The sequence below is a fragment of the Pelecanus crispus genome, chromosome 10 (assembly GCF_030463565.1).
Source record: "Pelecanus crispus isolate bPelCri1 chromosome 10, bPelCri1.pri, whole genome shotgun sequence".
In the NCBI taxonomy this organism is placed as follows: domain Eukaryota; kingdom Metazoa; phylum Chordata; class Aves; order Pelecaniformes; family Pelecanidae; genus Pelecanus; species Pelecanus crispus.
The window spans coordinates 22,886,840-22,911,494 of record NC_134652.1 but is presented as its reverse complement, the minus strand read 5'-3'; the positions used below and the strand labels follow the sequence as shown (position 1 = coordinate 22,911,494).

The 24,655-nt window shown below is 45.6% G+C and overlaps 1 protein-coding gene across 4 annotated transcripts in view; it reads right to left on the bottom strand.

The window, feature by feature from the left end:
* The window catches only part of PAX2 (paired box 2), an 84,444-nt gene that overhangs the window by 43,831 nt on the left and 15,958 nt on the right, over nucleotides 1-24,655 (bottom strand). For 2 of the 4 annotated variants that reach the window (XM_075717945.1, XM_075717942.1), the window contains exons 4-5: nucleotides 6,560-6,645; nucleotides 4,354-4,473 (exon numbers count right to left, since the gene is read on the bottom strand). In XM_075717945.1, the coding sequence (XP_075574060.1) occupies nucleotides 4,354-4,473; nucleotides 6,560-6,645 (206 nt within the window). The remainder of the gene's footprint in view (nucleotides 1-4,353; nucleotides 4,474-6,559; nucleotides 6,646-24,655) is intronic. The other 2 variants (XM_075717943.1, XM_075717944.1) reach the window with 1 other exon arrangement.

The following is a 24,655-nucleotide window of genomic DNA, read 5'->3' as shown; positions in this document are numbered from 1 at the left end:
AAATCACTCTAATCATCAAAATAACAGGTGATGAAAGGAAAGGAGGAACCTCTGCCTTCTCAGGTTTGCTCCCCCATCTCCACTGGGGATTCCTTTACTGCAAACAGCCCGAGTATTATTGCCATTTACAGTAGCAATCACTCCGTCCACTTCTCTCCCACAAACCTACTGCTGATATTAGCACTGATCACACTAACAAGCCTGTGGGTTTTATTACTACTGATACTAATAATACTGGACACATTACGTCTGCTCCCGCCAATAACAGGCTGCAGATATGATCCCTGCTAATGCCAATAATATTGGGGGATATTATCTCTGCCATTGTCGGCACTGCAGATATTATTGCCAGTAATGCTGTCAAATACTACAGATATTGTCAGGGACCAAGATTAATAATGCTGAGAATGTTACAGCACCAGCCTCACTGGAAGACGAATCCCAAATGAGAATTTGGGTCTACAGAGGCAGTGGCCTGCTATGAAGAGAAAGAGCTCTCTCTCATAAGAGTGGTTTTGTAAAGATCCCAAAAGTTTCACCCAGATGGAGATGCTGTGGTATGCAGGGAACAGTTTGAAATATTGTTTTCATATTATCTAATTATCTGTCTATCTATCTAACCATCCATCTATCTATCCATCTGTCCCTTTCTCCCCATCTCTCCCTTTTTCTCCTTATACAGTGCTCAAGACTACAGTATGAGTGATACTAATTTTTTGTTAGTGCCTCTGGGTCACCCCAATTCTCATCCTTTTAGCTATCAATCAGGGGATTATGGAACAACAGAAATATTTGCATATTATTTTTCCCCTTTATCCTTCTGGACTTCTTATTGCTGCTCCTTAGTCTGACAGTGACCCTGCTGAGCTTGGCCTGCCATCACAGCATAGTACAACATTAGGATCATGAAGAGCCAGGAATTCCTGTTTCCGGATGCAGCTTGATACTGCAAGACCCTCAGTGGTCTTGGGAAAGTCATTAAATGGTGCAGGGCCACTTCTGCCTCTGGAAAATGGTGGGTGTAAGTGGTGGGGAAGGTCAGAGGGAAATTACAGCAACATTGGCTGTGCCCGTAGACTGCAAGAAATGGCACAAACTGTGCTACACAAGTGGTGGTGAACTTTTTTAGCCAATTATTTAAATAATCATAGGAGACCAACTCTCTGCTTTGTCTAATCTCTCATGGAAGTCAGAGGGCTTACAATCACTAGTCAAAAACTGAAACAAAAGGAATACATGGTCTTAACAGGGCAAATCCTGATCATCCTTCCTAGGCACTCACCTGAGGAAGACACACCGAGTTTTGAGGAAAGACTTGTGATCTGACAGTTCCTTATTGTGACTAGCAGACACTCAGAGCTACCTCCCTGCTAGCTCTCTCTCAATGCCATGGTCTTCCCAGGCCACCCTTGCAGTTGCAGCTAGCACATTTAGTAGGTTGGGATTTCCCCTCTTCTCTCTAACTCCCTGTGAGGGACACACCTGGCTGTCAGCGTCCATTGCTAAGCCCACCTCATGCATCCGTTTGGCTCCTTCTGTCCAACTCGGGAGTTCTGCTACATCATCTTGACACATAATTATCTCTCCTCTTCTTAATCATCTGTGCTACTGTCTAATGTAGGCACCAGCTGCAGCAAGGAGGACCTGGGGGAGGGGGTGTGCTCAGATAGAGGCTCCTCTGTTTTTCTCCCACCCTGTTCCCCCCAGCCATCACAGAGGTTGCTAACAAGGTTTTCAGAACCAAGGATTCAGGAGCAGCTTGGTACTTCCCCCCTTTCTGCTGAACTGCATTCCTCACAGAGGAATCCTTGCAGCAGAGCTGGTCCAACAGAGCGGAAAGAAAGGGAAAGCAGTGCTACTTCTTCTGCCTCCTTTAGAGAACAGCCACCCCCAAAATGCTGGGAAAGCAGATGTGCATTGGGAGCTCATAAGGGCTTTTCAATGTGAGAATAAACCCTGCAGTTAAGAAATTGCAATAAAACAGTGCTCAGAAGCTCTGGCAAATACCAAGAAGGTGTATGCATCCAGCATGAGCATGACAGAAATGTCTGCACTGGATTTCTTGCCAAGCTTGCCTAATCCCCATCTCAGCTAGGAACAATCAGAGCCCTCAGAGCTACAGGGGAGATTGCCCAGGAGCAAGTGCAGGTCACTGGCTGTGCAAAACCTCCCTTTGGGCCCTTCCAGCCTTAGGACCCAACCGTGCAAGGTGGTGATGTCTTTCAGCATTTCTTAAGGCCAGTGTGAGCCCAGATAACTCAACTCTTGGCTAGGGGTGTTCAGCAACAGGCAGGGGGTCCCATGCGAGGTTTCTCTGAGATAGGAGTGTGACATCTCCCTGCAGCAGATATCTGGGATGGTGGGATGAAGGCTGTTCTCTAAGGCAGTTGCAGCTGTGTCATGTAACTGCCACCTAAAACACTGAGTGCTAAAGACAAGCAACATCTCCAGGATTATCTGGTACCTTTTTGATTCCTAGTGGGATATGTGGGCTCTTGGCCAACAGCAGGGAGTTGCAGAGTGTTGCTTGCCCTTCATAAATCAAATCTGGGATGAATTAAGGACAAACACAGAGAGTTGTTCTTACTGTCAATATATCATTGTGAAGTGTCACAGGCTTAGATGGCTGCTTGGTTGTTTCTGTGTTTAATTGTACTGCTCCAAAAAAGCTCAGGTTCTGACGCTGGAAGTGACTGCGTGGCTGCATCTAAAGTGGGATGATCTTTCCAGGTATTTGGAAAGAACAGCCGCTAAAGCCAGATTGAACTACTTCATTTCAAAATGAGATATAGAGGCACCATGTTGAGAGCTGATGATCACCATGCTGGACTGTATGAGAACAGGGGTTCACAAAAACCCCAAATAACTGCCAAGAGATTTGCACAACCATTAGAGAAACTTGTCACCCAGTTTGAAATGTCACTCTTTCCTGTGTATGTAATGATGGGAAGTGCTGGACGGGTTTGTAGTGTTTGCAGTCTCTTATTCCTGACATTTTTTTGACTTTGAGGCATCGACTCAGCCCTTCCATTGCTACACTTTTCTCTTAGCTGGGCCCTACTGCCATCTAGCTGGGAAATGGATCTTCCTCTGGGGCCTGATCCAATTTCCAATGACATCAGCAAAAATCTTCCCATTTGCTTTAACAGGAGCTGGATTGGGTCCTTGCCTCTAGTTTTACTTTGTATTAGGGAGAAAGGGGTCACAAGGACTGCCTTTTTTTCTTGGGATTATTGTGTTTATTTGGATCAAAAACTTACAGATGTGAACCTCACCAGAACCAATGCCAAGAAAATTACTAGCCAAACCCCAAAATGCAGCATCTCTTTCAGGAGAGCTTTCTCTCCTCACCGTGTATCACAGAGAACCCTCATGTTCTCTTGCACTGCACAGCCTTGGGGTTACAGCACATGCAGCACACTGAGCCACCTGTACTGCTAAGAGGTCCCCCCACGCAACAGGCAATAGTGGAAAACAACATACTGAAAGCAGGGCTGAACCGAGCAAACTGGTCAGGCACTATTCTTGAAAAGTTCACCTCCTGGCCCTCAACTTCTGAATGCACCACATTAAAAGAGCAAGATTTAAGGAAAAAACTTTACAAAGCCACCATAAGAGCACCAAGGCCTTACCCACCCCTCCTGACTCAGTCTATCTAGACCTGAGGCTCCAGCTTTTGGCTCATGTCAGGATCCACTTTGCCGTGAGTACTTCCCAGGTAGAAAGGAAAAGGAGATAGCTTAATCCTAATCCCTTAGAGCCCTAGCGAAAGGCTTAGATAACAACCTTAGGGCCACAGTACTCAGAAGACCTCCTGTTCTGCTTTCAGACTGTTGCAAACATGGCAGTTCTGCTGTGGTAGATGCTACCCATTGAAAACTGGGCCCTTGTGATCACCAGCTAATGTAGCTCATGGCACATCACAGGGCAGGAACTTGTTTGCAAGGGGAATGAAAGATAACTCCCACATTGCTGGTGCTTCTCCGAGATGGCATTTTGTTTGAAAACAAGTGAGTCGGGGAAACCAGGTTTACCCACAGTTCAAAGTCCGGGCACCTGCTGGCACCTGGGGAGTTCAGTTCCAGCCGTTTCCAGCAGTGAATGAACTTGGGATCAGCTCCAGCAATGGAGACGGCTCTCTGCCTGCCGAGCAGATGTCTGGAGACGCAGCCTGTCATGAAAGGGCCTCGGAAGAAGAGCATTCCAAGCCAGCAGGGCAGTGGCGGGGAACTGGTCTCTGTTGCTAAAACTGATCTAGCCCCTGGAGCAGCTGCAAACCTTGGCCTGAAATTGGAGCCTGTACATGGGGACAAAGAATATAAAAGGGAGGATGAGTTTCTCCCCTCCCCCTACCTTCATCACGTTTCCTCTTCTCGCCATTCGACCGAGGAATCCCCAGGATCCCGTTAATGGAGTAAGAGCCCACTGGATCATTGGAGGCACTGGAGACGGGAGGGGATGCTGTGCTGGGCACTGGACAAAAGGAAAAGGGAAAAAGGGCCATGAGGAGAGCAGCACAGCACTCAGGGATCCCCCAGCTGAAAGCTACACATGCCACCAGTCTCACAGGAAAGCCTGGGCACTAAGCAGACTCCCAGACCCTCACACTGAAGGACTCATACTCGCTCTACTGCTAATGTTGCTGCATCCCAGCTTTTCCAGTTCGTTCCTATACTGTAGCTCCACAGCCTTCCAGGACAGGGCCATTAATAACAAGCAAGTGTATTCCATCAAGAAGCTAAACCTTGTTGTTATATCCCAGTTCAGAGCAGGGTTCCCAGTGCATGCCATGGTAACTGAGTGCAATGCTACACAGGCCACATTCTCTAGTGGTTTCCTAGTCTACGCGTATTTTGCCAGATCATTTCCTCTCAGCATTTTTCCACCAGGAGCGCACATGTTCTGTCTTAGCTAGACCAGTCTTCTACGCGTCCACCCAAAACACTCACTGAAAATTTACCTTCTTAGCAAAGGTTAGAAGCACTTCAGTGTTGGGCCAATAAATTCAGTTCCCTACTAGAACAAATGGTGAGTTGGCGATACATACTCCAACCCAACCCAGATTAATAAAAAGCTACTGTCTTCCTTTTGCACTGACCAATGTCAACTGGCAGACTCCTCCTGCCACTCAGGGCTGTCCAAGGTTGCTCATGAGTTTCCAATGTATCAGGAATTACAAGTCATCCAGATTAGAAATGATCGCTTCACGATAATCAGGGGTTTAGAGTATAGAAGAAGTAGAGCTATGCAACCAGTGTGCATGCCCATTATCTCCCAGCATGTCCCAGTAATGGGGAGAATATCCCAGTTCTCTTACAGGCCACTACCCATCATTCAGCTCATAAAGCACTGACCTGAACCAATCAATACCTCCAATACAAGCCTTCCAGGATGGAGCAGAACCTGTCAGTGCTATCCGATGTAGACCCACACTTTCCAGTACATCCCAGAGCAATGAGAGACTCCAGTAGCAGCACTCACAATCACTATCCCAGCTCAGCCAATGCATTCCCTAGACATTGCACTACTTTTCCAAGAAGGAGTCATATCTGCCAGCTCCATCTGTTGTGGTCAGTGATTCCCAGTCCAGTGAGTAAGTCCAGATTAAAAGGGCATCCAGAAATGCTCTTCCATACTGGCCCATTAATTTCATTGTGCTCTTGAACACAGTTCATCTACAAGATTATATCTGCCAGCTCTGTCCCATGTAGACCAGCACTTTCCAGTAAATCCTTGTATAGCAGCTGATTCTCAGTAACCAACAGTATCTAAGTGTCTTAGGCCATGAATAAGCTACTGTACTTCACAGTATCCCAGAATACTGCATGTTTTTTCCTGTTCTGAATTGTTACTGGATAAACCTATGCTAGCAACAGCAGACATATGCACCATACAGCCCACATAGTGAAAAGTACCTCATCACACATCTAGCACAGTACCTTTAAACACAACAGACTAGGAGACATTTGGTCACTTTATTACAGCCTCCATCTTCTGCGCACCTCAATAAACTTATCTTCCCCAGCAGAAAATGCATTTTCTCAGTGAAACAGACCCATGGGATACCTGACTGCAGAGCTAGAACAATGAAGAACTCAGTTGTGAGGCATCAGGAATATCTTACCGTGTCTGTGTATTACTAGCTCTAAGAAATGGACCAGTTCCAGCAAAGGGAGAGAAGAGAAATTGGGAGAGAGAGGGGAAAAAAGATTCAGAGTAACGAGACAAAAGGTGAAGACTGGTGCTTAGACAGGATAGCGATAAATACTTCCCTCTGGCAAGGCGAAGGAGAGAGCATGAACATGAAATGGATGTTAAGGCAGAATCACTTTGGGCAAACCCCTACCTTGGGCTGGTTTCTCTGCCATGATTCCCTTCTCTGCAGTGCAACGAGGGAAACAAAGAACAGAAACCTCTGATTTCCATTGAGGTTTCCTTCCCCCCGCCCCTCCTCCCTTTTGCTCTGCTTAGCATCTGCTTGTCAGACTTTGTTCCCTCAACTAAGCTTCATCCTCATTTCCACTTGTCCTGTCACCGCCCCTCATGCCAGTCTTCTTACCAATAGTATGTCCTGGTGCAGTCACACCTGTCCCACTCCCGTCTGGTGTTGGGTGAAAAGGTTGCTGAACTTTGGTTCTGATGATCCTGTAAAAGAGCAAAACATGTTCAGAACTCAACTGCAACTTCTCTGTGCCTTTGCATACCCGTGATCCCAGCTGTCAGAACCTGAAGGCCTGATCTGAGCTCTCAGTGCAGCAGAGTGGCTTCATTTGCCTTCTCATGGTCCTGATTCTACTGCTTTAATGGTCCAGTTCCCAGAGAATTGTCCTTGCTCTGCTCTGTCATCTCCCCAAACTTGGGTATTCACTGCATAACTATCGTGCTCAGTGAACAAGTCAGGATCTCCTGTGTGCTAGCAACTGCATTACCATTTATGATCTGATCTGTCAGCATGATCACAAGACAGTCTTTGCAGCTAACAGAGCCGCTGCTGGATTTAAAAATGGTGTAGATTTTATTTTGTTGTATATCTAAAAAATACCTTTCTGGCATAGAACTGAATGCTTTGAACTGATGGAAGGCTTGCCCAAAGCCCTTGCCCTTTATAAATGAGAAGGGGGAGCAGAAGGCATCTATAGGAAGTGGTGATGGGATATAGATTACCAGGAAAAAGAAGCTCCAGCAAAGAGGGAAAAAATTGGTGTTTATCAGGTGGTGAATGAACACAGCATGGGAACTCAAAAAGGTGTCTTAGTGAATGCCACAAAGCTCATAATGCAGCTCAGAATGAAAATAAACTGAACTGTAATTGTCAGTGCTCCATTTCTTGTTACATGAAGTCTTTCACCTCTAGGTCACTGGTTTAAATCCAGCTGAGGTCAGTGGTGAAGGAAAATCACTAGCACCTAGTACTTGACTGGCAGGGTCCCTGCCTGCTGGCAGATGCTGAGTATCTGTGGCTCAGGGACTGTCTCACCAAAGAACTTGGCAAATACGCCATGACCTGTGGAGGCCATGGAGACCAAATTCCTTGCTGAGATTAAAACGAGCCTCTCCAATTAGGGTGAAGGCTGCAAATGCTCTTCAGCCTGAGCTGCTGGAACTCTTAGCCCTGCATTATATTAGCTTTAACTTCTCCCCAGAAATCTCTCCAGAAGGTGAAAGCAAGTAACACATTCTCCCTCCCCGCCCAAGAGCTTCCCTTAAAGATTCGTTCTAAAGAGTAAGTTGGCAAAACTGCAAAGAGTAAATGTGTGTCTAGTGGATAGAGATAGGCAGAGATGTTGAGAGGGCATTTTTGAAAAAGCACAACTCCTGAGAGTGAAACCTTCTTAGGAAAAGAAAGGCATTTCAGAACATATCACTGCAGCATGTTAGGAAACTCCGATACACGCATGATGAAGCCTGGGCAGTAGCTGGAGCAGCAGAGAGGCTGCCTGGGATGTAGCTGGAGACAGGGAATGTCAAGGTTCTGGCTGGGGATGGAGATCCAGATCCTCACCCCGTATAGGTCAGTGGTACCAGGGGCCCTAATCTATAGCTGCTGAGGACCTATACAGAAGGTGTCTGAGGGCCTCAGGGCCAGATTCTGAGGTCATGCTGATTTGCACTAGCTGAGGAGCTGATCTGAGAAGTCTGTGCTAGGGCAAATAATCTAACTTTTTTCTTCTTTTCTGTTTTTTTCTTTTCTCTTCTCACACATTCCCCCTAAAACCCCCTGAAGTGCCACTCTGGTTGTGTGAGTTTATTGATTTCCCCCAGCCCACAGAAACAGAAAGACGGGATGGGGTGCAGGCAAAGGGATGGAAATAGAAAGCTATAAATTATTTGTGACAGGAAAGCAATAGTGCCAGAGTGCTGAGCACAAGTCCCGTGTCACTATTAGATTCCTTTTAGCCTGATGACACTGTAAAAGAGGTTAAGTGTCTGATGGAATCGTACACCTTGGGGGCAGGGGCAGTCCAGGAACAGAACAAGCCACAGAGAACGGGTATATCAATTCTCCAGGCCAATAATATTCCCCTCATTGATCGCAACACAAAGTTCAAAAATCTCATTATAGCCAGGCAGACCTGGAACTTTTTAAAAATCAATAGAGTGATATAATGTATGTATACTTTGTATAAATGTATCTATCCATCCATCCATCTGTCCGTCTATCCAAAACGTGCCTGAGGGTGTCTAAGTTAACCTACACATTATACTGTGTTATGTTCTATTGTAGTGTAGCATAGTGAATGGATTAGATTTCCCCTGCAGCCTGAGATGACATATTATAAAAAGTCCTGTTAGCACTGAGGTGACATCAGACGGTTCCATTCATACTGAGATATGACATCAGATTCGCCATTCGTACTGGGAGGTGGCATCAGACAGCTCAGCTTCTACTGAGGGGAACCGTAAGATGAGCCTAATTATACTGAGATGGCTGATCAGGCTCTGCTGAATCACGCTGCATGAAAACTGCAAAGTTCCGAAAAGCCATTCAGAGTAAAAACAGCCTGTGAAACGATGGTGGTATAAAATGCCTGTCCATAACGCTTCAAAAACCCAGGCAGGGGACGAAGAGGAAAGTTCAATTTCCTTCCCCATTCAGTTCGTGATCTCTCGGCTGAGAATGCCAGTTAGTGCCAGTTGTGACTGTGTTTACTGAGATGTATCCATTAGGAACTGGAATGAGACTCACCAGCTCATATCGCCAAGTAGCCGTCAGCTGGTAATGATTTTCGGTCACTACCAACCAGGGCCAGATTTCAGCTAGTGACCCAGAGGTGAAAGGCTCTGTTCAAAAACGTTCCCCTCCTAAGAATGAAACTGGTTTTATGTCAAGAGAAAGTGTCTGGAAACAGTGAGTAAAGGGGAACCATTCTGGTTGTGCAGCCTCCAGTGGCTTGGGTCAAATAATTCTTGGCATCAAATGCACAGCGAATCTAATGAGGTCTCAGGTAGAAGGTATTTCCTATGGCTAAAAGAAGAGGCAAGTCATGAAGAGCTTCTCCCCAGCAGTGCTTCTTTGCCCTACAGTCACTACTGAACTCTAGTGTGGTAAGGAAAAAGGAGAAATTTCAGGACCCAAATGCTCAGTACAGAATACGGCAGTGCATCCCCCTGGGTCAATTCATTTAGGGACAGTGATATACAGCAGGATAGCTAGGCATCACTGCTGCTGCCTTAAGAGGCTTCGAGTGAGTCTGTCCTACACGAGACCACCTAATGAAACAGCAGATGAAAGATGAACAGAGCTGACCTCGTCCTGTAGCAACAGATGCAGCGTAATAATGCTGTCTTTAAACTTCAGGATTGCTGAAAGCTTCTCACCCTTACCGGAGACCGAAATACGCACTAAGCCAGCTCTGCTGCCTCAAGCCTAGGATTTCTGGATCACTGCTGTGTCAGAGGGAGCAAAACCTTGACCACCTCTTGCGGCCTTTGATGGCTTGTTCTTGCCTCTAGACACTGGGAAAGACAAGCCTTTTCACAGAACACTTCCTCAGCCCTTCCCAAAAGCAGAAGGGACACAAATCCTGGCACACCAGTCAGCAGTGCTGATTTCTTGAAGTAAATGCCAGTCTTTTCAAACATCCCTCTTTTCTCCAAAATAAATTGTCACTTTGGACTAAATTCATTCCTGCTCTAATTCCATCACAGTCACTGACTCCAATAACAGCATTTGTGTTTAATTAGGGGCATAAATGGGTACTTACTGTAAATTCCCATTTTTCATTTTCCAGTGGGAGGTTTTTGCACAAGTTGTCTACTTTGAGTTTTGGAGAATATACACAGATTTAATACATAACCTTCTGAAGTTTCAGCAACAGGACATTTACAGATCTTTGATTGCAGTAAAGCAACTGAACTTCATTTCACAATCTGAATTTAATATGCGATATTATCTTAAGTAATGGCATATAATGTCATTACAGTACATAGTATCATACTGTGAATTATACACCCATTCCTGGAATTCATGATTTACCATAGTTGGCTTGTAGTAACTCTTTGTAGAGTTAATACTGCATATAGCTCCAGCTGAAACCAACTGCCTGTTTCCAAGTGCCTTTGACTTTCTTAAACGTTCAGCATTAGATCATGAATTCCCAATGTTTGATTTCTACTTTGTTATCTTCAGCAGTTTAAATGCAATTCCTTTTGCTGATTCTGAATACAGATGGACAGACAAAAATCATCTCTCCTAACAAGCTCTAATCAAATTTGGTCAAGAATGTAGAAAGAAATATTAGAAGTTAAATTAGCTGAGCCATAGTCCTTTCTGAGAAGCAGAACTTTCTTTCATTCCTTGTAAATAAGCAAGTAAAAACTCACTTCTAAACCAGTCCAGAAATTATTTGCTAAAAGAATGACAGATCAGATCATAGGAAACGTCCCTCGCTTCTCTGACATTTCTACACAAATTCTCTTACAGCCTGACATACTCTATGGTTTCTCCTCTCTTACTGTTGCTGGCAGAGTCTTTAGACAGTATCTCAAATAAAAAATCATACTAGGGCTGATCAGAAGGAGATGAGGTAGGTCTGAATCATCTGGAGTCCCAATCCAGCAATTCTTCTAATCCTGGAAGAACAGAGTGAAGTTGCACTAAGGGGAAGAGTGGTGTGTCCTGCTGCCCCAAGGAGACCCTGACAGATTTCAGAAAGGACCGGTATCCTCACTTTGATCATATTCTTTTGTCATGAATTATTTTTCAGAGTGGAAGGATACACTCAGCAGAGCACCAAACTCCTTGTAATTGTTTTGGAGTATTCGTATTTTAAATGCTCCATATTAGAAGCACATTACAAGACCCCAGGGTGTGCATTACTGGGCAATTAAAGCGGTTCTTGGAAGGCTAACATTGCGAAGCTTCAGCCTTTTCTCTGTAGTGTGTCCAAGGGAGGCTGTGATGGCCAAGGAACACACACCCTGCTGTGCCGCACTGCTTAATTAGCGCAGGGCTGTACTGCTGAGCCACGGGCTGTGCCGGCGGTAGAGACAAGGCAGCCTGCAGGGGACTTGGTGCAGGGCTAAGTGAGACAGTGATGCCTTCTCTGCATCAGATTGCTTCCTACAAAAGCGCTTTGACCATCCCAGTGATGCTGGTGTCAAAGCATGCCTGAGGAAAAGAGGGAGAACACAGGATGGGAAGAGGCAGCGCTGGGCTCCTGGGTGACAGCCCCCATGGAGCCAACAATATCCTACCTGCAGATTGGTGCCGCGCAGGCATAAAGAGCTCTGAACATGGCTTTGGTTCAAATAGGAGGGAGTCTTATGTTTCTGTGCATGGGTCAAGTCGCAGATGAATTCACAGTTGAGCAAAAGAAAGGGGGAGAAAAGGTCTTGTTTGCACAAACAAAGTTTAAAATGGAAAGCAAGCTTCATAGCATGGTGAGGAAAAACAACCAAGGGATTTGGGGGGTGAAGGAAGGGAAATAGAAAGTCTGATAGTTAGAGCCTAATCCGACTTAGGGAAAGGGCTTCAGTTCCTTGCTCTGTCATGGACCTCTCATCAAGACTTTGGACAAATGGCATTTCTCTCTGTGCTCTGTTTCCTGCCTGAAGTGTGAAGATAGGAGCATTGCCGTGCCACCTGGGGCACAGTGAGGACAGCTGGAAGGAGGAGTGAAGGGCTCAGACTCTAATAACAGGGGCCAAGTAAGTGCTTCAGCGAGCTGTAGCACAGTATTGGCTTCGTTCCCCTGCTTGAAGCAGAAGTGACATGTACCCTGCTGACAGTGGCTGTACGTGAAGGGAAGGGAGGTAGGCAAAGGCAACAGGAGCTCTATTTCAGCTGCACTGGCTTTGGTGGTTGCGTTTGAATTTGCAGCAGCAGATGTAGTTGGGAAGATCAGAGCTGCAGTTGCCCCCCAAAAGCCACAACATAATTTCCATTAGGATGTGTCGGGGGCAGTAGCTTCTCCTACTGCTCTCAAAATCTACAGTAACACTTGCAACCCTCAGAACAACAGCTGACATTGGCAGGAGCAGCAGACTCAGCTTCCTTGCTAGCTGGCCTGAGGCTCTGGTGCTCCCTGCCAAGACAGCAGAATGCCTTCAAACCCTGCCATATTCAGGGGCCACAAGCAGTATTCACACATTCAAACTCTCTCCTGTCATGAAAATTACATTTCCTTTTCCCTACCTTTTGGAAACGGAGAGGGAAGAAGGGTGATCATGTACTACATTAGTATATAAGCGCAGGTATGACAGATTAATCAGATTGATTAGATAGATAGACTGATAGTCCTAAAAGGTGCCTAAGAGGGATTACCTATTTTCCTGAAGCTTCCAAATAGATGAGAGGTCGAAATGGAGATGGCTTAGATATCTCAAAACACAGTCCCAGCCCTTCCTGAGATTTGACTCCTTATCTGTTGTTAATCTGTGTAGGTCCATCAACTTCACTGGACCTACACTGACATCGTGCCTGAAGACATGGGGAAAAAAGTGCCACTTTGTTCCAGGTTAACCTGCTCACTCCAAACACAAAAGAAAGCCCAGTCCTGCCTTTTTCTCTCACTGCATTTCTTGGCTGCACTCTGAGGAGAGGCAGAATTCACAGCAGCAGTTTTACTATCTGAAGGGCTTAGAGAGGAGCTAGGATTTTTTTGTTGTTTTAAACCAGTGACCCATGATGACACCATATGGTTTTATTTCATTTAATTTGAGCAGAGCATTAACGTTCAGCTTCTAGCAGATCTCTGCCCATTCCAGTTCTGCTATGGTACACGGTACAAGTCCAGACGTAAGGAAGAGGGGTGGAAGGAAAGAAAGGTGAAGATGCCTGCCTTCTGGGACAGAGGAGATCTGCCAGGCTGGGGGTTGGCCTGCCAACTCACCCCGCTCAGCAGTAACACCCAACTTCATGCCACCGGTACTGACGGCGTTGACAGCGGTCAGCCCCATGTGTATAAGTTAGCTAGCCTGACCTCCCAGAATAAATTGCTGCACTAGGCTTTAAGAAACATTTTCCCATTTATCCAAGTGGATTTGTGTTAGGGTGCAAAACCCACCTGGGAAACAGAAGGTGTGCCTGAATAGTTGCTGTGTTGTGCAAAGCTGTGGCTACAGAGCCATCAGGACTCAGGCTAGCTGGCTTAAAGCTGGCTCAAGTATATTTACACGAGCTGCAGTCAAGCAGTGACTGCAGCATAGAAATGTCCTCAGGCAGGTGTTTCTACTTTTATTACACTCAGTTCACGTTTGGAAGGCTTTCTTTGCAGTCAGGAAAGCCAGAAATTCATTAAAATCGAAACATCTAGAAGATGTCATACAGTTTACAAATACTGGAAACAAACTTGATCCTGGGTGTAGATGTTAAGACATCCTGGGTTTATGCTGAATTAAGGAAATCTTAAAGGACAAAAAGGGTTCTGCTGGTCTTGGACGTAGAGACACAAGCCTGGGAGGAACCACCTGGGTCATCAAGTCCAAATTCCAATATCATAGGCAACCATGGAGCAGACATTCAACTCACAGCACCCACGAGAATATCCCTCCCTGCAGCTACAGACCTACCACTCCCCCTCAACAAACTCATAATCTCTGCAACAAAAGACCAAAAGCTTCAAAAATGACAACAAGCCACAGGAAGAGAGCAGGAGAAAAGCACTGCCAGTGGCTGGGTCCCCTTCACTAGCAAGAGATTTCTGCCATGAAAATGCCCTGAAATTTTTGAGCTCTTAGGAATTAATCATTTTCTAAGAGTACACCTACACCGCAATAACTGCGGTTCAAAGCGACATCTTCTGTTACCTACGGACCAGCCGGCTTGGGTCCTGCTAGCCGCGTTGCTGCAGCAGCATGGAGCTGGCGTAGGGTACAGCCCCACGAGCTGCCAGCACACCGGCGGCTGCCACGCAGCACGGGCCGGAGCTCTCGGAACAGCGGCTGTGCCAGCAGGTGAGTTAAGAAACCTACAGAAACACATGGGCTTGCCAAGGTTAAATATCTTAATCTGAGCATGGGAACTTTTAATTGAAAGCTTTGCTTTGAGCCTGTTTCCAGTTATTAAAATTCAGGAGTCTGTGCTGAATTCCTTGTGGACATTCATTTTGATTAACAGAAGACATGCGTGTACTAGGAAAAGAGTCTTGAACTGGGAGGAATCAGATAAATGTAGATAACATTCTCAACTCTCTTGCAAGTTATGCCATACCTGGTATTTTGTGTAAAACCTCAGATCTTGAAGAAAAGCAATTATTTCAGCTTTCATTTAATACCGAGGTATTTCTGGCTTTCATGGCTACAAAGACCATGTGGAAGTGGGACCTGGCTGCCTCCCAAGGGGCCGCAACTGGAGGCAAAGGAAAAAGACCCAAATACATTCTTATTTACAGTCACGTGAATTTTATGCCAGTCTCTTGGTTTTGGAGGGTATTGACTCAGGACTTTTTAACTTTTGGGCTTGGCAGCGTTGTGTATTAGCTGTGTATTATCTCTATATCCTGTAGAGTGCTCCACCGCAGTATGTGCTTGCGCGTGTTGGTAAGTAAATGATTCCCTTTACAGGGGTGTCATTGTGTGTTCCTCCCTTAACGTTTGTCAGAACTGGTGAAAATTTCATAGTGGAGCCCTTACCAGTAGAAGATGTTTGCCCCAAATCAAAACAAAAACAGTGCTGGGAATATGTCACTTTAGATCTAATGTTATTTTTACCTTGGGTTTTGAAGAAATTAACAAAACTGTGAGAAGAATTTCAGCCCTATCAGAATGGAAAAATTGTGGTTTTTCCTTTAAAATTACTTTTTTTAGGGAGAATGAGAGACTATGCTAAAAAAAAAAAAATTAGAATAATAGCTTTTATTAAAACAGCAGGTTCCAACTAGACTGAAATGTAGCTGTAGAATTTTATTAAAGTTCTTATTCAAAATGAAAACCACATCGAAAAGTTTAAAATCTCCACAGAGAACCTGAATCTTTCCTTTCCTGTTCTAGTCCTCACTGCTCTTGGTATTATTTATTCCTTGCTTTATCATGCTGCCCAACGAGCCAGGAACAGGCAAGCATTTCAGGGTGCGGGTGCTACATAGGCTCCCAGCATAAAGTTGGTGCCCATCTCTAAAGAAGATAGTCTAGTTTTCATATTTATTTTCAAATATATAATATTTGTCTTTTATGTAGTGAAAGGACAAATCTGTAGCCAGTCTGCTTGGCTCATGTAAGTTACTATCAGGCCTGATGTTTAGAGAATATGAGCTTATGTTTGTTTACGTATCTATATCGTGTTTGCAAATGCACTAGCATCTGTCTCTTAGTATGTTTTAATTTATCATACAATGTGCGTACTTGTTTATCTTTGCCTATAGGTCTGTATTTGCAACTGTGGCTATATGGAATTAGACATTTGGGTCATATTATATATTCAGACCCCACAAAGAATTAATAAACATTTATTCAACCACTACAGTTTTTAACAGAGTTTAATGGGCAAATAGGCTGTTGAGATCTGCGCCTTGTAACCATCAACAGCTAGCTACAGGGATGTTTTTGTACAGCACCAAGCACAGTTATTACAAATAGTAAGTCATAACACCTAGAACTCATCCGTAACAAAACTATAATATCCACTATATAATATCTAACAGGTCTGAATACAGATGTATAATTAACGTGGAACCTTGCTGTATTATAAGGCCCGTACTGGTGTGTGCATTTGCATAGTTGTGTAAGTTTGTGAGTGCAGCCCTGCTCTATTCCTAAGTCATGTATCTGGCATCCATCTGATGAACTGCAGAGCTATGGGTTCTGTGGGCCTTCAGCAACCTATTCTTTCTATCCTTTCCTGTTTCAGTCACGATGGCTGATACAGAGTACGCTGGACTTTGGGGTCCCCTTTTCCTGGCCCCGTATAAATACAGTCTCTGTCCACCAGAGTTAGCAGTCTAAGGGTTCACCTGCAGACAGCTATGCAAAATAACTAATTTGAATTAACTGAATGTGTGAAATTAAAGTGGTCTAGTTAAACTACATTACAGCTCTGACTCCCTTGTTTAGAATTAAGGCAGCTTTAATTTAGTTTAGCTTAATTCACTTTGGAAATGAAGTAAACTAAATTCAATTTAGGACACTCAAATTTTGAATGAGCATCCGAACAATGTTTTAATGCTTTTAACCAATGCACTTGCAAAGTTAATTCAGATTAATTTTCTCGTTTGCCCCTGTGTAAACAAGCCTGTTGCTTATTCCCTGTCAATGAAACCATCTCAGCTGAGACTCCTTCAACAACTCCAAATTGACAAGCAACCTCCCAAGAGCAGCAGTTTAAATGATCTTCCCACACACACAAGTGTTTCCCCATCCCTACGTCCCCATGCAGGCAACTTTTCTCCCTGTGAGCTTTAGTGATCTCTAGGACTGATTTGTCCAGAGCTTGACACACTGAGCCAGGCACTAGCTGGGGTAAACACAGAAGAGGAGCGATTGTTTAACGCTATCTGAAGACCTGAGTTATAACTATTTAATTATTCAAATTTTACAGCTTAGGCTTTTGCAGTGGAATACTGTACTGCAAATTACAAGACATTCTTTTTGAAAGTCAGGACATTCTAGAGAATTTTAGTGATTTTATCCAGTTCCATTATTTCAAAACATGGTCCCCTTAATCTGAATTAAGTATTTGTTCACCTCATGAATCAGAATACCTCCAGCTGTAAATTAGCATGTATTTCATTTTTTGATCTAACTTAGATTGGACAAGATCAGGTACAATCAGGATTCATAGGTAGAGGAGTACAGAGGAACATAGGCGATGGTATTTAAAAAACTATACTACTTTTCCATTTTTTCTTGAATATATTGTAGTCTAAGAAGACAGGAGGTAGCATAAGGTGGCTCAAAGATTCTATCTTGGCATTTTTAAAGGGCAGTTGCAAAATCAATCATGAACAAAACAATTTAGAAATAACACAGAAGCATATTTTTTAATGCAAAAATACTGATCTTTTTAAAGCGTCATTATGGAAATTTCAAACTTTTCATTACCTTGCTTAATTTTAGAACCACAGTGTGTATTTAGTCAAAAGACATCTTAGGAGGAAAATGTTGTCAAACGTTATTTTTATCACAATGCAAAAAAGTCCTTGAAAAATTGCTTTTTGGAAAATCTCAACTCAGAGAAAGCACCTGCCCTAAATCTTTGCTAAAAAGTCAACCAGACAAACAAAAAAACAAACAAAGCAAAGAAAGCCCACTTAAATATCCCAGGCCATCAAGTACTATTTGATTAGATGGTTAGGCTGTATTTTTGTGTGCTTGTTTTTTATGGAGTTAAGTGCTAATGAATAACGGTTGTTTGACGGCTACTAGAGTCTCAGATCTTTGACTGGTAGAAAATTAGCATAGTTTCACTGAAACAGTTACCAGTATAATATAATAATGAAGCAGTCCTATATATTAATATGCTTGGGCAGAGTAGATTTGAGTGTGTGTGGGCATCCATTTATGTGCAGCTAGCTAAAAAGATACCTCTGTAAGTAAAATCTAGGTTTGTAGCAACACATCAGTTTGCGTGACTCTTTTGGTGTGGATATACAGCTGTAGGAGGCTATACTGATGTATCAGTGTGTGCGTGTATGTGCTTGTGTATTTGCACGCACGTTCATTTGTATGTATGTCTGTCTGCAGGTATGTTTCTACTTCTGTGTGTAAATCTGGCTGTGGTGCTTTCTGAATAGCAATGAGCTCAGTAAAAGCATGTATGTATTTGTATCTGTGTGCATCTATCTGCATACGAATGGGCTTGCGTGGTGTCTGTGGATCTTCTTGTGTGGTTTGTGTCCCTCCTGTGAAACGGATGCCTTCTTGCAGTCTGATCTCAGTCACTGTGTGTGCTTTCATTCCCCTAAAAGGCAGCATCCTTCAGCAGCAAAAACACTAACTGGCCATCAGGAGACCTGGATCCCGATCCAGCCACCCTGCTGATGGGCTCTGCGACTGAGCAGGCTCTTTTAATTCATTCTGTGCCTCAGTTTCCTCTCCCATCTTTTTTTTTTTACAAAGACTGTGGACATAGACTGTCTGCTACTACATGGGCATATGTAATGCCGTATGTGATGGGCACTGTCTAGCTCAGTCAAGACCCTGGGTCCTGAAAGGCTCTTCCGATCCTATGCCACAGCCTTACAGTAATATTCATCCCTGCACATGCCTGCCTTCGTGTGTTGGTGTTTGGGTGTCCATCTGCGTATTTTGTGGCTGGCTATTTGTAGTTTTGTTGAAGAGTTTGTCTCCCCCATGTACATACAGAGCAGGGGGAGGTGGAAAGGAAGGAGTTATTAAATGCCAAGCGGATATGCAATAAATCCCATTGATTTTACAAACTCCAACTTGCCTTCAATCTCTTTCCGTTCTTTATCCTGGGGGCATTGCAACAAAACCCTATTTTAAATACCTTTTCTCTCCCTTCCCCCCTTCCCCCTCCTCCCACTCCCAAAAAAAGTGTCAATATTTTATTTGGATTTTTAACTTCGCTCCATAACAGTTGTTTGACCTCCTGACTCATGTGAGTCACATAAATTCTGGGACTTTATTCAGGAGCCATGTTCCTGCTATTGAATAAGCAATTTGGGAGGGTGAATTAATGACTTGTGCTGTGCTGGAAAGTCCCTGAAGAAATATTAAAATTGCTTGCAGACTGAATCAATACTCACTGAACACCCAGCATGAGGACCTGGGCTTTTTAATGGCTACAAGCAGCGGCACTCAGTAGAGGAAGGGGAATTCCTGTACACACAACGCATGCAGGCACACACAACCGAGAGCAGTCTTCCCCCGGCCTTGCTGGCGTTTTCAGTAACGGCATATTCTTGTGCATGCAGCCTGGTACGAGTTGATGCCTGCTGTGCCAGGGAAAGGACTTAGAGTCTGGTTCCCCTGTCTCCCTCCCAAGAAGATCATGCAGGATTTGCAAAAGCCAGCCATTCGGGCCTTGTGCTAAGCGCTTGGGTTAGTATGCTCTGGCACGGGCTGCGAGGCACAAGGAAGGTCGATTATTTGTAGCATTATGAGCATGTTTTATGTGGGCACTTTTTTCCTCTCTGAAGGGGAAAGACGCTAGCACTGTGACAGATTTGGGTGTGCTGCCGTGGTTTGGGAAGAGGATTGGGCTGTTTTGCGGTGGCACATCTGTGAGATCGTTCTGTGGCTTTGGGCGCTGAACAGCATTTGCACCCTTCAGTTCACAGGGTGGATGCTTTGCGTTTCCGATATTCAGCAGGTTTTTCTTCCTTATGTTGGCTTGTGTTATGGTGAGTCTTGAACATCATGCACCCCTGCTTGTGTTAAGAGTGACCCTGTGATGCTTTTGGTCATTGAGCAAAGGTGTCACTTCACTCTTATTTCAATGGCTGTGGGTGCAATCCTGCATGGTCCTGAGTGTCCTGGGGGTCCACCAGCCTCACTAGGACATGAACGTGCTCAGCACACTCCTTGCTAGGCTGACAACAGCCAGATTTTGCGCACACCCTAAGTTTTGCTCTAAGCCCCCTTTGGCAAGGGTGGATTTTGTTGCCAGAGTTTTCCGGTCTCCGTTGAGAATGCGGGCCCCGTGTTTTGCCATTGTGGTCGTGAATGGCTGTTTTGTATTCGCTTGTTGGGCGGCTGTTATTGTGTATTAACACCGGGGTGGGTGCGCTTTGTATGACCGCATGTCTGTCTCATTGATTCCATCAGTATTATTTTGTAATCGTGTGTCTCTGTGATTGAGTTAGTGTGCATTTCAGGGCTCCTGTGTATTGAATAATGATGTCAGGGATTGGGTTGTTTGACTGGGTAATGGCCTCTTTTCAGTGTTGTAAGTGAATGTGTCCTTCTCCTGTTTCCCTGTCTCGGCTGGGGCAGGATCATTTACACTAGGTGATTCCTTAAGATGCTCACATGCACTAAAAGAACATTCCTTTGGCTCCAGCGCTCTCCCTGCCAGCAGGGCGAGCTGAGGGTGCGCTGCTCACGCGTGTGTGACGCGCGGGGTGGCACGTCTGGCTGGTCCTCAGCCGCACGCTTCAAGGTCTGTGGCCGCTTACCTGTGAATAACCGTGTGTGTGTGTCAGCGTATTTCTAAGGCTATGTGAATATGTTTACATGTGTGTGCACCTTCTGGTGCACTCGGGGGTTTTGCTAAGACTTTGATTCTAAGACTTTTCAGTTAACGTTTTTGGATGAGTCTCCATATCCTAGGTTTCTTCACAAATACATGCAAGACTGTGCTGTGCAGTTTCGAATAGATTTGACTGAGTCTGTGAAGGGATCTATAAATGACTACATAGGTCTACAGTGAAGTGCATACTTGCCTTTGCAAGGATCTTCTTGTGTGCCTTTCTATATTAATGCATAGAAGGGCATCCGTTGTCAGTTAGCAGATGCCTCTGATCTGTGTGTGACTGCCTGACGACGTTCCCAAGTCTGAACTGACCTGGGTCTCTTATATACATAAGAAAGAATGGGATTCTATGTCAGCAGCATTTAGCAATGAATATATGTGCTAAGAAATTTTAAACGTACAATGAATCTCTGGGTTTGTGCAATGGCTTCTGACTTGTGTAGATATTGTGTGCTAATGCCCTAAGACAGTGTAGCCACATTTGGTCCCTTGGAAATGAACAAGAGACTTCAGTTATTTTTCAGCTGATGATTATGTGTCATTGCCTCATGGATTTATTTGCTCTGCACAGGCAATGTGTCTGGCATTGGGCCTGTTCTGTGCTTCCTCAGCCATCAGGATTTGTCCCAGCGGCAGTCACATCCAGACAAAGTCTATGAAAAAGGCTGTGAAAGATCCAGAAAACTTCCAGAGAAAGCTCTCACCTGTACCCTCTCACCAAAATACCCCATCATGGACAGACCCGTGACCTCTCTCAGTCAGGTCATCTATATGGCTGGGATTTAGCAAGCCAGTGAGTTTAGCTTATATTTTTCAGTGAGGTTGCTAACAGGTAACTTCTTACTCCTCCTGGCATTAGCTCAAGCCTTGTTACTTCCCCTGCCTCCTTGTTCGTGCTCTCCCACTTTTTCCCCCTTCCTCCTCTGTATTCCTGCCTGCCTTTGACCTTGAACAGATGACACCATCCTTAGCCCACCCACTGCTTTATCGGCTCCCACCCCTCACACTGGGGTAGCGGCACCAGGGTAATAGGGGGAGGGAAAAAATGAGGGAGTAAGGTGGGGGGGGGGGGGGGAGAGGGAGAGAGAGACCTGTTTGAAAATAATTGGAGGCTGTTAAACAGAGGAGCCCAGCATATCACTCTAGTAATGGAAATAAATTCCATTGTATTTGCATTTTAATTTTCCACATAAACAAAGGCCCGGAGTGTGCTGGCTTCGCCAGAATCACCGGCCAGAATTTAATTAGAAATGAAAAGTTTATAGGGTCCTCTTTAATGCGATTAATGCACAGTTAACATTTATCACATACATATGCTGGAATCGCCTTTTTTAAGCAACCACCGGCCATGAAATGAATTTCTTTTCAACTTTTTTAGCGTGCGTGAGGAAGGCTGTCTCTGGTGAGGCGGTCCAGTGAACACACTCCTGACAGCTTGGTAAACTGCAGCCCACAGAGGCTTAGTAGCCCCCATCCTCACCGAGGAAAGTTCAAGGTGGCTTAGAGGGAAGCATGGTCTAGTGGTTAAAGCCTGAGGTTGGGAGTCAGGGGATCTGGGTTGTATTCCCAACTCTGCCACATGCTCACTGCATGACTGACTTGCTCTCAGCATCTGTTTCTCTGGGTGTTAAAAATAAAAGAGAAATCAGCTGGAAGAAGATATCTCAGCCCCAGACCCCTCTGTGACTCAAGCTCTCCAGAAACTTGGCCAGCCCTGTTGTATGGGATCTGGGTTGGATGCTGCACTGTGCTGGCCTCTCAGCTCATCTCCCCGTGCCCGAGCATCCCTACACCGGCCGTGGGGACAGGGGAGCGCCCGCAGCGCTCGCCTCATGCGAGAGGCTGGGCCTCCCGGAGGGACTCGTTGCGCTGCCCCGGCTGCCTGCACACGCCAGGCAGCGCTGATCCCTGCCGCCTGGGTTTGCACGGATCTCACATTGCTTGTGTGAGATACGCACCTTCCTGCCAAGGGGCATGAGGCAGGAGTGGAACAAACTCTGCCCGTGCAGCGTGGGAGCCCTGGCAGCCCTGCCGTGAAGGGACCTGTATTCACTGCTGAGGCAGCTCCGTGTTTCTTAAGGGGATCCTCTCATGCTGGTTTGGTCCAAAAAACTGCTAAGAATGGCTTGTGAGATACTGGGGCCGTGAAGCCTGAACCTCAGGTCCTAATATAAACCTAATCAGGAGCAGCTACCAGCCCTCCTTGTGGTGGGGGTAATTACACCTCTCTCACCCTGAGGGGCACTGAGGGGTCGCCCAGTGAGTGCTTATAAAAAGCTTTGAGCTTGTCTGCATGGGGACACTAGGAAAAGCAAGTCTAAATCCAGACAAATTATCAATATCCCTCCCTTGCAGAGCACAATGCCGAGATAAAAGGCCAAAGGTGAACACCTCCCCTGCGAGCCCGTGTCCCTGCCAGAGCTAGGAGGGCATCAGGCTTGTCACCTCCCTGCCTCCGCCTGGCTCCAAGAGGGGACCATATCGCTGCCGATGTCCCCATTGTCCCTTCCTTCTGCCCCCTCCCCTGCTCTGCCTGTGTGACAGGCGGGGGCTACAGCCCCCCCTACTCCCACGCTTCCTTTCCGGGCTTGCAGACAAGCAGAGCAAATAAACCAGGCCCATGGACACAGAGTGTTAGCGTGTTAGGGACACAGCAGGGGAAGGAGGAACATGAAACCTCTATTGATCCCTTGAGGAATGATGTCCCTTCCTTATCTTATCAGATTCTCTTCACTCTTCAATTATAGTCTGTTGAAATTGGCCTCTTAACCCAAACAAGATAACCCGGGTAATGAGGAGAAGAGTGTGAGGGGAGGGGAGAGGAGAGGAGAGGAGGGCAGAGTCCAGTGCATTAAACTATGGCTATCATTAGAAATATCTCCTTTAGGGTAACCCCCTCTGCCCTCACTATCCCCAGGTATCCCCTTCTTGCATCATCTATGAGATGAGCTAGCACACATCCACTCCCTGACAAATATCATGCCATATACACCCCTCATTTCCCTCAGATGCACTAGGCGTCCCCAACAGGCACGCATCCCCACATTTGTACGTGGCATCTCTGTGCACATCTGTACCCACGCTGCCGTGCGCCTCCTGCGTTCACACATCTCAGCAGATGCCACTCTGGCATGTGCACACTCACACACGCGTTTGTGTTACTGATGCTGCCCACGTCACCAGCTGCATTCTCCTCAGCACGTTGGTGGCATGGCTGCCGTAGCACCTTGGGTCTACTCAAAAGAACTGCTGACAAAGATATGAGTGCTACCAGGACCCCCCATGCGTCTGTTCACAGCCACAGTTCATCAGTGCATTCACATGACGCCCTTGCCATCGGGAAGCAGTCACACAGAATCCTGCGCAGAGCCCCACAAAACTAGACAGGCTTCCCAAGACGTGTATTGCCGTGCCGTTGCTCGCCCCTATGACTCGCTGTGTGTAACTGCAGAGTTAACAACGTTGTTTCCATGGATAAGACTATTCTTAGTTCTTACACAGACCAGTAATACCTACTTGCTATAAGTCTATACTCCCAGCTGGACATGTTGCCCTAGCGATATGCCCACGCTCCTCCTCGTACACATGTCATGGGGTATAGGGCACGTCTCGCCCAAATATCCATTACAGAGAAGATTGTCTGGTGGAACAATAGAGACTCAGTGGTCTATCTGCACAAATGCACCCGGGTTTCCATGCTCAAATTACTTCACTGTGCTCAGAATGATGCAGGAGCACATTCAAATGGTGCAGAAGGTGCTTTCATTTTGGAAAGGTGGAGCTCTAAGCAGTACAAAGGCTTCGTTTACAGGGCTGGCACCCTCCTCTTGCACTCTTCTAAAGACTATTCCCCACGATCACGTTATCCCCTGCCTTTCACTAGGCTGGGGCATTTCCTTGCATACACACCCACCTGAAATGGGCCGCACTCCCTTTCATTTCATGTCTCCCTGTGCCACCAGCTCTGCCAGTTTTGCTGGCTGGGCACCAAGGCCCATAGGGGAGTCACCCATAGGCGTGTATTTTTCTTTAAATATTTGCAGGTCACAAAAAATCATGTAA